Source organism: Grampus griseus, assembly GCF_964374135.1.
Source record: "Grampus griseus genome assembly, chromosome: 1".
Classification (NCBI taxonomy): domain Eukaryota; kingdom Metazoa; phylum Chordata; class Mammalia; order Artiodactyla; family Delphinidae; genus Grampus; species Grampus griseus.
This window is the reverse complement of record NC_139017.1, coordinates 58,462,043-58,475,842: the sequence shown is the minus strand read 5'-3', so window position 1 is coordinate 58,475,842 and position 13,800 is coordinate 58,462,043. Positions and strand designations below refer to the sequence as shown.

Genomic DNA, 13,800 nt, shown 5'->3' with positions numbered 1-13,800 from the left:
CTTTTTTTCCTCCTGCTTTTCTCTTCCTCTTAAAACATTTTGGTTATATTTAAGGAATTATTAATCCTTTGGGGATCAACTTGGGAAAACAAAGTCAGAAATTATAAGGTTTGTTTTGACTGAGCAATTCTGTTGAAGAGCTGGGGAGTTGAGAGAGGGATTCCATGCAGTGTTGAGAACTTTGCAAACCTAACGTGTGTAGCCACAGGAAAATCTCATTAATTTGGACCTCACTAATTCCTAATTAGGATATACTAAAAAAAAAAAGGAAAAAAGGATTATGCAATCTGGGAAAACTGAATTTATGAAGCAGACTAATAGGGAAATGAGATGTTATGATGGATACTTTTGTATTTCAGAAAGAAACATTTTCAAATACAGTTTAGAAAAACTCGTTTACATGCAAACAACTGCCTTATTATGTGCAAAAAAAAAAAATCTCTCCATGAAATCTGGTTCTCAAAAGACCACTTCTTTATAAGGTAAGTCAAAATGTCAATTTTCCTATTTTAAACAGGAAAGTTGCAAGATATAATAAAACATTCTCTAGACACAGTGGTTAAGGACAATAATAAAAAATCAACCTTACATAGGCTTTCTGGAAAAATCCAAAGGTTTGCCATGAGAAATGGCTCTGTGGAGGTGGGAGGCACTGTCTTCTTCGAGCTCTTTGGTTTCACACAGCAACCTCGCTCTGAGCAATGGGTGAAATGAATCATGCATTGAGGAAGACATAATTCCTACCCCCAAGACTCTTACAGTTTGGTGTTAGAATGACAGAAAAAAGGAAGGAAAGTGGAAAATGAAGAAGAGGAAAAGCAGGGATAAGAAAAACACTAAATGCTCTCAGCGGAAGTCCATGGGGAGCTCTTCCTACACCCTCAGCTCAGACCCTCTAGATATGAGCAATGGTACTGATTGGGCAGTTGGCTGTCTCCTGTCTGTCCCAGCTGCCAGTTTCCACTGCTCAGTCACCCTGACTAGCAGGGATTTATTTGACAGCCAAGAAGCCCTTTTGTTTGGCATCCTCTCTTTTGCAGGGGTATGTCTCTACTGATGCCATCACCATAGAAAGGTCTAAATCCCTGGGTGCAGTAGGTGAAGGAGGAAAACGCCATTACAACAACAAAGGCCCAGAAAGTCCATTTGGGAATTTCAAATCCTTACTTCATGTTTCCTACAGCCAGCATGCTCTTGAAACATTTAGAAATAATAGTATACATTCATCCTTACTCTCTTCTCAGTCTCATAACCAGAGCCGTTAGAAATTGCTTCTTCAGTCAGAGGTGTCCAATAGGAAGCACTGAATGGCCATTAATTGTCTTCCCAGCCCCATGTGCAAAAGGCACAGAAAAAACAAATGACCTACACACCTCTATCTACACACACTAACAAGCAAAGCGAAAAACTTATAGAACCATATTTTTCTTTCTTATAGATAGCAGGTGATATCTTTTCAGAGAGGCTGGAAATTTCCAAAGGTAAGATTTGTACTAAGTGAACTTAAATTCCATTTTTACATAATTCAGAACTATGTGCTAGAAACTGTGCAAGACATTGCAAAAGTGTTATTTTGAATTTTTATAGCAACACTTCAAGATAGATAATACCATCCTCATTCTTGCTGATGAGCAGACAGAGGCTCCAACGGGTAAGTCATATAGTATTTGAACCCAGGAGGACCTCACTCTTCTTTTGACAATTGCCACTTTGAGTTGTTTTTCATCAAAACCCCAGACTACCTAAATCCTCAGAAATTCTTCCTTTAATGGAAAGTATATTCTTCTAGGAGTCACATATCATGTTCAGGAATAAAAACCAGTAGAACCCCCAGAGACAGGCACATAAATGTTATAGGAACCTAAAACGTATACTTGATCGTTCTTTAAAAACAAACTCTTTCACAACAAGGAAAAGCAGTATTATAGGGAAATATCGCTCTCAATTATTTTTGTTAGACTTCACGGGGAGGGAAGGGACATGTGGGAATGAGGAGGTTCTCATAGTTAGGGCAAGTGACTTGTTTTCTATTTGATAGGCAAACTAACCTAAACATACACCAGGGGGAAAAAAGACTACAGCCAACAGGGTGATTCAGGGGAAATGACTGAACTTGGAGTCAGAAAAGTTGGCTGCACTGCTCTCTCCATTTCTTGAAAGCTGTGCAACCTTGAACAGATAACCCGACAACATCTAATTTGTCAGTAAAATAAGGATAATAAAATCTTCCTTTCTTAGTTTATTGGTTTGTGAGAAGATTCAAATGAAATTTTAAATTTCCAAAATATATATATTATGTATATATACACAACTTTGAAAGCAATAAAGCGTTATCCAAATGTAAGATATCATTTTTATTACAAAGAATGAAGTCATTGGAAGCAGACTAGAGAAAATGATGCAATTTAATCCATTGCTCTGTAGTCTTGCCAGATACCAGGTATTTGAAGTATGGGAGATAGCAAGGGTTTACATGAAATAGGAGATCATCATTTACTAAACAAATGAGCCAGGCTCCAAATAGGTGTACTTGTACTTAAAATATTTATGTTGCCAGTATTTTAATAGCAGTGTTTCGCAAAGCATTACAGTGGAATTACCTGGGGTGCTTGTTAAAAAATGCACACCCCAAGGCATTGGCAGTCTCTCTAAAGGGGGGAACCCAAGTCTGCTCCCTTTACAAACTGCCCAAGTGATTCTGAGGAACACCAAAACTTAAGATTGAGTACAATATGGAACATCCTTCAAGATAAATCAATGTAAGTTACAAGGTTTTTACTCGAAGAAGACTTTCATTTAATACAACTGTTTTGGTGTATAAGGCATTTCTCCTTTTTTGTGAGGACAAGCTTAGATTTCCCGCCCCTCAAGAGCCACTGAGTGCCACAAAATGGGACCATCTATGGTTGGGGCATAATCTCATCTCTGAGGACCTGGGTACATAAGGGCAATAACCTCATCATTATTTCCTTTGCTTCCACTGACTTCTTTTTCTTGACTAGACCATAGTCATGATAAATGCAGTGATACAAATGATAACATTTGGTGTTTAGTTTAAGAAGAAAATAAATTCTGCGTTTTCTTTCTGGGGTGGGCAACTTGAAATTGACAAGGACATAATTATACATAGCAGTATGAAGTTGCAGCAAGTGCTCCCAGTTTGAGGAGAAAATATATATTTACTTTCAAAGTAGAAAATGATGCTATAAAAATTTCTTTGCTTACTCAACCAACATTCATAAGACACCTACAATTTGCCCAGCATGAAAAAGGAACTAGGAATGTAAACATGAACAAAATGCTATGGAATAGAGGTAAATAAATAATAATGACTCCCCCGAAGGATGGTTGAGAAAGGGGAGGTTTTAATAAAATAGAAGATATTGTTTTTCAGTTTGGAAATAGTCAAGTCTCTGTTATTGGTATCCCTGCTGTCTTCAAGAAGAAAAGTGAACTGCTCTTCTCTGAATGTCCCATTTGGAAAGCAGGGGTCGGAGACCCCCCATCACCGGAAGGCCTGCACTCTGGCCTGACAAACCCTGCATGCATCGATTGTGCCCATGGGACGTCTTGTTGGGTAGATGCTGAAGTGATCGTAGAAGGGTTCCTGAAGCAGTTCATTTCTCAAGTGGGACAAATGGATTGTAAACATCCCAAGACTTTCCCCCTTTAGCTGCTTATAGAGAAAGAGAAGTCTTTCATCATAAGAAGTTGAGTTCAAGCGACTGACAGAAAGGGTCTAGACCATCTGGCACTCCGTGAACATGAGGCAGAAGTTCTTTCTCCAGGTACTGTAATTCCAGCTAAACCTTCACAACAGACTGTGGGAAATGGGACAGGAAGTCTAGAAAGGCTGGGATGGGAGAACCAGACAAGGTGTTTTTCTGGTTTTCTCCTTCCTGCTCCATACGGTCTTCCTAGCGCCTTCCCACTCGCGGTGGGCCCCCTCTTGCATAGCGTTCTCATTGGGTTCAACATCCTAAGAGGGGTTGCCATGCCCTACAGGATCTCGTCCACCTGCTGCTGCCCTATCTCATCCTTCTACCTCCCATCTCCCCTCTCCCTCACCACCGCAATACCCTGGTTTCAGACACACAGAATTTCTTACCACTCCTTATCCTCTAGAATTTTCCCCTCGATCATAGTTTAAGACCCAGAGGGAAAGCTTCCTGGTCTGTTGATCCTCCCCCAACTCCCCAAAGCTCCTGAGCAGAAGAATTAGATGCTTCCTCTTGGGTGTTCCCACAGCTCTTCTACCACAAGCAAGCCATTTCCCATGTTGCATTATTATAAATGTTTGTTTTCATGGGCATATTATAAGTCTTGTAAACAGAAGGACTCTCATTTTTTTCCTTTTCATATTCCCAGCATTTAGCACAGTGCCAGGGCACATAGTAAGCCCCAATAAGTGTTTGCTGAGTGAGTGACTGACTGAATTAATAGGGTCACGCTACTCCCATCCCCCACCCCAAAGCATACTTAGAGTATTTGTTCCTGATCCTCCTGCTTTAACACACATCCCTGCCAATAAGACAGCACAATTAGCCTGTGAGAGAAAAGGAGCAATCTGAGAATGATTTCTGAATGAAATGTAGTATCTCTCTAGCGTCCATCTCTTGGTGACTCTGTGGGAATAGCCTTCCAAGGTTTTTGTTTATTAGACAGTCTAATAAAGCAACAAAGCGCTCAGGCTTTCTGATATCCCCACCCTCCCATTCTAAGAAGAACTAACTTCCTGACTACAAGGTCATCTCCATTCATACTTGTATAGCCTTTTCTTTCTCTTTTTCATTTACTCATTTCACAAATATTTATTGAACACTTATTACATACCAGTTAGTGTTCTAGGATCTGGGGATATAGTAGTGAACAATAATCCCTCATTGACCTTTTTATTCTAGTGGTGGAAAGAGACTTATGAATACATAAGATAAATGAGTAAAATATATAATATGCATGGTCATGGTAAGTCCTAAGGAGAAAAACATAAAAGAGGGAAGGGAAACAAAGTTTTAGGGGAGTTAAAATTTTAGACAGAGTAGTCAAAGGAGGCCTTCCTGACATTTGAGTAAAATTCTGAAGGAAGCAAAGGAGCAAGACATGAAGACACCCAGGAGAAGAGCATTCTAGGCAGAGGGAGCCACGGGGCAAAAGTCCTGAGGTGGGAGTGTGCCTGTTCAAGAATTAGCCAGGAGCCACTGTGGCAAGATTAGAGTAAGCCAAGGAAAGCATATGGGAGAGAAAGTCAGGAAGGTAAAGGTGGTCAAAGGAGGCCATGGAACTGAGAACCCAGGATCCAGTGTGTGCGTGTTGAAATCAGTAAGAGTTATGCCAGGAATATCAGGTAAGGTGACTGTGAGCCAGGAGCTAAAGTGGTTAAAAAATCAGGGAAGGGAGTGAACTGAGGGTCAGAAGATGACAGCTGCACTGAGGGTGGTGAGTGCTTTATTCTGTTGGCATTAGATTCAAATGTGGGTGATTTCAGGGAGGAGGCAGGGAGAAGAGTTTGGAAGTGGCATTGAGGAGACAGGAGGACATCTGCTCCTCTCCCAGGCCTGGAGACAGGAGGGGTGTGAGAGAGAAAGTAGGAACCAGTGGACCCTGCAGGGAGGCAGAATCCTCAGGGTTTCAAATGAGGATGAAAACGAATGGAAAGCTCAGAGATGTGATGGATCTCGTTCATGACTGACTTTGAGTATCAGAGGGTCCAGAGAGGATCTGGGGGTTTAGAGAGAGTGGGAAATGGAGGCAGGAAAGGTAACTTTCCTTAGTTCGTCTAGTCATTCTCTCCCTGTTTTCAGTTTTATTTTCATCTTTTCTAATTTATCTTCCTATTTTTTTTATTAGTGGTAATTTTCTCTTTCAATTTCCTTCCTGTATTATCATTCTTTATGTCTCTGAGTCTTCCTTCTATATTATCTTTTAAACTTTCCTTTGGATATTGGTCATCTTTTTTCTCAAGCGTTTCTCTTTTTTCTTCTTGATTTTCAATCCTTCTCTCTAGGAATGATCCATGCGGTTGTTTGCTCTAAGGATGCTTTGAAAGCCTCTGAAATTACTCCAGGGAATGTGCTGCCGGTTGAGAACTGTTCAGCAGTCTTACATCCTCGGCACATAAAAATGATCCTTTCCTCACCTGGACTTTGACAGGTTCCATCCAGTGCTCCAGAGTGTCAGCAGTGACGTTCTCAGGAAGGATTACAGGATCGCTAGGGGGGATTATACACGACGGGGAACACACTGCACCTGAAGGAACAGAAATTTACAAAAGAGACTTGAACTTCCCACATCTCAGTCTTTTACATCTTGGAATCATTAGCTTTGATTTTTCTTTTTTATTTATTTATTTTTTTCTTTTCTGCTCACTTCTTTTCTAAATAAATAAATAAATAAATAAATAAATAAATAAATAAATAAATTTGTTTATATATTTGGCTGTGCTGGGTCTTCGTTGCTGCACACGGGCTTTCTCTAGTTGCGGCGAGCGGGGGCTACTCTTCATTGTGGTGCTCAGGCTTCTCATTGCGGTGGTTTCTCTTCCTGTGGAGCACGGGCTCTAGGCGTGTGGGCTTCAGCAGTTGTGGCTCGCGGGCTCTAGAGCGCAGGCTCAGTAGTTGTGGCGCACGGGCTTTGTTGCTCCGCGGCATGTGGGATCTTCCCAGACCAGGGCTCGAACCCATGTCCCCTGCATTGGCAGGCGGATTCTTAACCACTGTGCCACCAGGGAAGTACAAAAACAATTGCTTTCTACGTTGTAGGTCACCTCATTAACATGGTCATAGGCAGGGTCGATACTCATCTACTGTGTACCTGTAGGGATATTCCTACACTAACTACTAAAAAGAGCCACTTCCGCAAGTTAACTCCCTTGGCCCAAGTGCCCTTTCTCCTTCTAGTCCAATATACCCCCTCCTCTGGAATCCCTGAATCTCTGTATGACTTAGCAATAAAAGCTTTAATTCCTGGTCTCATAGATCTCCAGTACCCCACTCCAGGACTCTGGCCAGCCAAAGTCTACCCGGATTTGTTGATGCCTTTTAAGTACTTTTAATACCATTTCTGCTCATATAATTTCTTGGAAGCTTATGATTGCAACATCTACTACCTAAGAACTTTACTAGCTGGGGAAGAAATGGCCCAGAAATCATGAAGGTGGATTTATAATGCCCGCTAGACTGAAGGTCATTACACAGGCAGCCAAGAAACCTATGTGATTAAAAGAGGAAACAAGGGGAAATCAGAAGCAGAGATTTTGGTCATGTGTTGGCCTTTTAAAGAAAAATCTTGCTTTATTTCTTTGTATGTGGCGTCTTAAGTATCTTCTAAAATTCTATTCAAAGAAGGCAGACTCTCAGGGTTCTCTATTTCCTCATCTAAAGATTTTGATGATCTCCAAGTTTCTTTTCAGTTCACACTTATTGTTTATAAGTTTTATTATAATGTTTTTTGCTGACTTGTATAATAACTCAAAGAGTTACATGACTCTTAAGGACTCTATATACGTGTGTGTGTGACATATTAATGTAAAAATTAGAGGGTGGGGAGATAAGAATTTTCTCACGAGACACCACACAAGAGGCATGGTCTCGGCATTCCGCTACTCCTTGCCTGACCTTAAGACTTCTCAGTGCAAAGAGCAACTTGAAGATGGTGAAGAACGTTCTCAGAAACTAACAAGCTTTCTCATTAACTCAAATGATACCTACTGGCATTACAAACGTTAGAATGACTTGGAAAATTACTCCTTGCTTGTACAATTCAAAACGTCGGGTTAATCTCACAAAGTTTTCCACAAACAGCATCCCTTTTCTATGACGCTTAAGTCCAGCCAGAGCAAATTTAAGTCAACTTGACTTTCAATCGGCCCTGGCCACAGAGACTTTTAATTTCAATGACTGCTTTAAGAAGTTACCCCTAGGTTCTGGAGCCTAATCCCCTGTACAGAAGGAATGGCTGCTGAGCCAGGCAAGCTAGGCAATTTCAAATTGTTCCTTGCAGGAACTCTCTGCTCCAGTAACAACAGCAGAGAGAATGGAGGAGGCGCCCAGCACATGCGTGGTGTGCGCCTACACACTTCCACCTTTCCTCTTAGAACTACTACTCCTGCCACAAATCAATCCACTTTTCAGCCTGCTGTGAAATGGGTAACGTGACCAGACACTATGCAAATGGTTCAGCAGCGGCAACAACATTACACATGAGTGGAGGAATAAAAAAAAAATAAAGTTGTCATAAATTTCATTTTTACTGAAGCAGCTAAGAGTCAACTTGAATTTCCATCCACTCCTCAGGGAGAACAATGGATCTGATTCAAGATCCAGCCAGTCCTAGTTAAGGATTACTTGGGAGCAGAAGTCAGCATCCCTTCCCAAACATACCAATCCTGTATCCCTGTTCACACTTGTACTCCACGAAATTCAGCTCCGAGGTGGGTGGTGGGCATTCCCCTTGCAGGTTCTCACATAACTTGAACTCCTCGGTCCACAGTCCCTCCTTCGTGCAGAGGATGGGATGCTAGAATATCAAAAGTTAAACATATGTACCTTATTGTTTTACTAACTTCTTTTAGAGTGGGGGAAAAGGTGGTCTGATTATAAATGGTAGTGTTCTCCAACTTCTAGAACCTGGACTAAAAGACAATATTGAGATAATAAACCATGTTGTTTCTGACCACCGCCTCCCCCCGCCTCCGCAAACAAAGTCAAGACAAGTTTTTGCTGTTTTGATGTGAAGGAATCATGAACAATTTTGTATTAATAAAATTCATTAACAATGTGTTTTCCTTTGGATGTAAGGATATGGTGAGCTATCAACAGTAGCCCATGTATTCTGAGATAGTTTTTGGAATTTTTTTCCCCAATGGTGTTGTTTTGCATTGATCCATTCATACTATCCCACAGATGCTGCTTGTGGCAAATGTCAGATTTTTTTCAATATGAGTTTGAGCCCGTAAAACTAATTCATAATTTTTCTGGAGGTGCTTTTTGCCTTTCTGCTTGAATGGAGACATCATAGATGCTTTTGATCTCACCGAAGTTCTAGTCCCTTTCTCCACATGTATGCTGGTTTGTGTAACTCTTGGCTTCACATCCCCAGCAATCACAAAGTATACTATAGGCAAACACAGAGAGTAGCACTAACTCACAAACCCCAAGAAAGTGCGATTTTAGAATTACAATAACTCTCCCTTCATCTGGCCAACTCCTTGACTCCTTAAACAATCAGTGCAAACAGATGTGTTGATTTCTAAGGGGTCTCATTTCATGGAGTATTCTTTTCAAATCTGTCCTGCAGTGTTTACCTTGGAGTACTGGACACTGAGATAAAGGCATGTTCCAGGAGAGCAGTCAAGGTCATTGATCTTTGCCTAGGAAGTCTGCTTAACTTCCTGTCTCGTGTATGTGTGTGGTACTTGAAAAGATTCTAAAATAAAATTGATTTTAGTCACATAACCGTGATAAGACTGTGGTTGTTGCTTGAGACCTCTCACGCCAAAATCCTAGGGAGAATAATAGTCAAACAGCGCGTTCGGCTTTGCCTTTGCTGAGGAATTCGTGTTTCTGTTCAGGACTCTGTTCTATTAAAAAAGTGTAATACCAGCATTTCTAGCCAAGTTAGATCAGAGGAAATCACATTGCCAAATCAGAATCCCAGCATTTTTGCAATTTACCCAGGTACCCAACCCATCAGGTTGTTCTTCTTATCCAAGAGGAAGTTCTGAAGTCAGGAGAGAATATTCCAAAAACGTGGCCTCTTCTGAATTCCCTATCAAATAATATCAACACCCCTGGTTAGAATCCCAGCTTGGTAAGGCCCTGCCTGTTGCAATTCATTTAGATCATTTCTACGGAACATTCTTGGATTGGTCACCAAGACTAGAGCACAACCTGATCCAAAATAAAGTTCAAGTCATCCTTACCCTTTTACTTTCCTCGTTACAGTTGAGCACACACTGGCTGTTGAGCTCAAAGCCATTGGTGCATTTATACATGCCTTCAAAGACAGGAGATGGGGGCTCACACACCACTGGGACGCAGCTGCCTTGCTCCCAGATTCCATCTTCCAGGCACTGGATCTTCAGGAACTTGCTGATAAGACATAAAGCAACATAGCCCATCAAAATCCCTCAAGGAGGTTATGGGAGAAGACTGGACCCTCAGTAACATGGGCTAAATAGACAGGGGCAGTTGGGTCTCGTTAGCCAAATGTCATACCTCTCTAGTCTAATTTCTAAGTCATGGAAGTAAAAATAGTAATGTGCACATAATAGCAGTGATCACGTTAGCTGTTATATAGTAATATTTTGTATATTACTCTCCAGAGAGTTTTTATAACTATCAGAGCAGCATCTAGACTTTTTCAGTTGGGTTTTCATGAAGCTCTTCATCTTGGAGCAGTCTCACACCCAAGTGCACTTGGAAAATACCTGGCAGGATGGAGTACAGAAATGATTATCACACACTCAGGGGACTAAACGGAAGTCATTTGAGGATCATCAGTGTTAATATGGTAATGTAATCAGTGAAGCTGCCAATATTTATTGGTTCTCCAAAGAGGGGAGAAGATACAGCAGTAGGGGTCTTCTTAAAACAGAGGCTCTTACCCTGAACTTCAGAAGAGCAAGAGCCTCACTGGAAATTACTATGGCCATTTTGTTTGCTTACAAGTCCATTTTTTTCTTGGAAAGCATTCATAGCTTTCGTGAGATTCTCTGAGTAGACATGACTCCACAGTGTCCTGGAAGAACTGCCCTTCCTTCGCATGCACAGATGTGGCCTCCAACCAAAGAGACTGCATTTGTGGTGGACAGTAGTCAACAGAATTAGGTTTTGCTGCTGCAAACTCCATCCCATTCCCCTTCTAACTCACTGCCAAACTGAAGGTGCTGTCCATTTTGCTGTTTTAATGCATCCACTTCTGATTCAGAACATAAGATAAGCTTGTGATTCTAAAACAGAAATAATCCCTTGACCCCTGATTCAACCACATGGTGGCCTTAAATTTTTATTTTCCAGTATCACGATGTTCTTTTTAAATTTAAATATGCCCACCATCTACACACGTTTGATGGACTATCATACTTTTATGCAATGACCCCTGCATGCTTCTCCAGTATTCTAATATTATACTAGTACAACATTTATCACATTATTTTATACATGTGTACATGTCTGCCTTTCCCACTAGGTTGGAAGCTGCCTGAAGGCAAGGACTGTGTTTTATTCTTGCTTTTAATTCCCAAGAACTAAAAAAAAATCTGTCTTATATTAGCCACTAATCAAATATTTGCCAAATTGAATTATTTAACCGAAATTCACAGTGTGTTAGGCACACTGCATAGCACATTATATATTTTAACAAAGTGAACCATCAGAGTTTCCCTAATGAAGTAGCATTATCATTCCCATTTTATAGATAAACATACTCAGAGACGTTAAATAATTTGACCAAGATCCTACAGCACAGAATGCAGCTGATTTCAAAAAATTTAAATAAGTTTTAATAGTTTAACATATTTTAACAATATCCACTTAGATGTTTGTGAAGGAGTATTTAACTTATTATTAAATAGTTATTTAGATTCATACCTTTATTCCCAGTAATATTTTAGGATAGAAATCTGATTTTATGACTGGAATTCTTTAGCATCATAGTTTATGTGGACATATATCTACTATCTGTTAATAATAAATACTATTTTTGAGCTGTATTTCAGGTGTTTGGAAAGACACCTACATACATTATTTCACTGAATCCCCCAAACAGCATTTAGAGGTAAATATTATTATCCACATTTCGGAGAAGGAAACTGAGCCTGAGAGATTTAAAGCTAGCTCAAAGATCCACAGTAAAAGCTGCAGAGAGGACCTGGACCCAGGTCATCCTGATGCCGAAGCCTTTGGTCCTTCCTGGGTCAGGTTCAGCTGCACCTCTTATGCTATACAATCCACTTTCAATATCAGTAATGTCTCTATCGAACTGAACAGCCCTTTATCCAGATGCCACATTTATAAGTGTGACCAAAAAAGGAAGATTCATTTGAAATTTTTACATTGAGTACTAAATTATGTATAGAAAATTGCACAACTCAGTATACAGCTCAAGAAATTTTTACATGTGAATACACCTGGGTGATCACCACTCAGATCAAGGTACAGAGAATTTCCAGCCCCCGTAGAAATCCCTCTTCCCAGTTGAACCTTCCCACACCCCTGCAACCCACACTCTTCTGACTTTCATCAGCTTAGATTCATTTTGCCTGTTCTTAAACTTTATATAAATAAAATCACACACTGTGTACTCTTTAGTATAAGGCTTCTTTCCCTAAAGGAAGATGACATTTTATTTATTTATTTTTACATCTTTATTGGAGTATAATTGTTTTACAATGTTGTGTTAGTTTCTGCTGTATAACAAAGTGAGTCAGCTATATGTATACATATGTCCCCATATCCCCTCCCTCTTGCCTCTCCCTCCCACCCTCCCTATCCCACCCCTCTAGGTGGTCACAAAGCACCGAGCTGATCTCCCTGTGCGATGCAGCTGCTTCCCACTAGCTATCTATTTGACATTTGGTAGTGTATATATGTCAATGCCACACTCTCTCACTTCGTCCCAGCTTACCCTTCCCCCTCCCCGTGTCCTCAAGTCCATTCTCTGCGTCTGTGCCTTTATTCCTGGAAGATGACATTTCAAAATGTCTTCTCTAATCGATTTTCAAGGAAGCGTATGCAGTTCTTTTTACTATAACGAAGCTCATTTTTGTCCCTCTCCTAGGCTGGATAGTCTACTCTTTTTTCACACTACAGAGTTTATATTCTCCCAGGGACTCTCTCCTTTCTATCACCTCCCACAGATGAAATCCTTCCCCTACCTCTGCTGAACTGCCATTCCCCAGCTGGAGAGAGCAGGCAATACCACTGACACCAGGGGAGAGGCAAGGCTGTAAACCTTGCATGTCAGCATGGTCATAAAGGAAAACCCTTGCTTGGCCAGGACAACAATATTTTGACTTCATGTGGTATTTTTCTCTGAATTGGTTGGAACACTTCAGCCATGGAAACAGTCCTCCCTTTTCTTGCCCAGAGTGGAGAGCCATTCAAGAATGCCGATTTCATATATTTCCTTGCCAGTTTAATAACCTCAGGGAAGAGGGTAAAGAGAGAAAATTTGGCTGGGGAAGAGTGAGTTGGCCGTTGCGGGTGGTACCCAGGTAATGTGACAGGCCCTGCACTGCAAATCACCAGTCATATCGGTGATAAGGAAGGGAGAAGGCTGTAAGGTGGCAAGGGAAGCAACACAGTTCACATGGGTGCCCCTGGACCCCAGAGGAGGCACTCCAGGAAGGAGTGGGGAGAGGCTGGGAGACAGGGCTGATTCCCTAGGAAATCCTGTTTCCTTCCTGCAGGGGTTCCTATGCCCCCTCAACCTCACAGATTCTCCTTACAGTTTCATCTCCCTTATACAGGGACTGTCTTCTGCATGTCAATCAATCAGATGACACAATTCAGGCCCAACCCTCAGACTTCTCGCAAAGCATTTGATTGGTCAGTGTCGCTGGCTCCATGTCAATGACTGTCTATACCCACTTAGGAAATGACTCTTGAGATCCCATGGTATGGAGCTTGGCACTTGAGTGCCATGGGCTGGTTCTGGCCTTTGTTCAAAAAGGGACTGAGATTGTGGCAGGAATTCAAGGTGTCCTGCATTCCTCCCAGCTCCAGGAAATTTGGTTTCCACGTCGGGCCCTTGAAGGGGACTGAAGCCTATAGCAATGGCAGAACTTTAACCCCCAGTGGT

General features: G+C 41.2%; 1 protein-coding gene across 2 annotated transcripts in view; it reads right to left on the bottom strand.

Moving 5' to 3' along the window:
• PAPPA2 (pappalysin 2) overlaps positions 1–13,800 on the bottom strand; it is a gene marked incomplete at its 5' end in the record, with an annotated part of 281,240 nt that overhangs the window by 45,138 nt on the left and 222,302 nt on the right. For both annotated transcript variants that reach the window (XM_082656927.1, XM_082656928.1), the window contains 3 exons: positions 6,137–6,246; positions 8,379–8,514; positions 9,920–10,088. In XM_082656927.1, the coding sequence (XP_082513053.1) occupies positions 6,137–6,246; positions 8,379–8,514; positions 9,920–10,088 (415 nt within the window). The remainder of the gene's footprint in view (positions 1–6,136; positions 6,247–8,378; positions 8,515–9,919; positions 10,089–13,800) is intronic.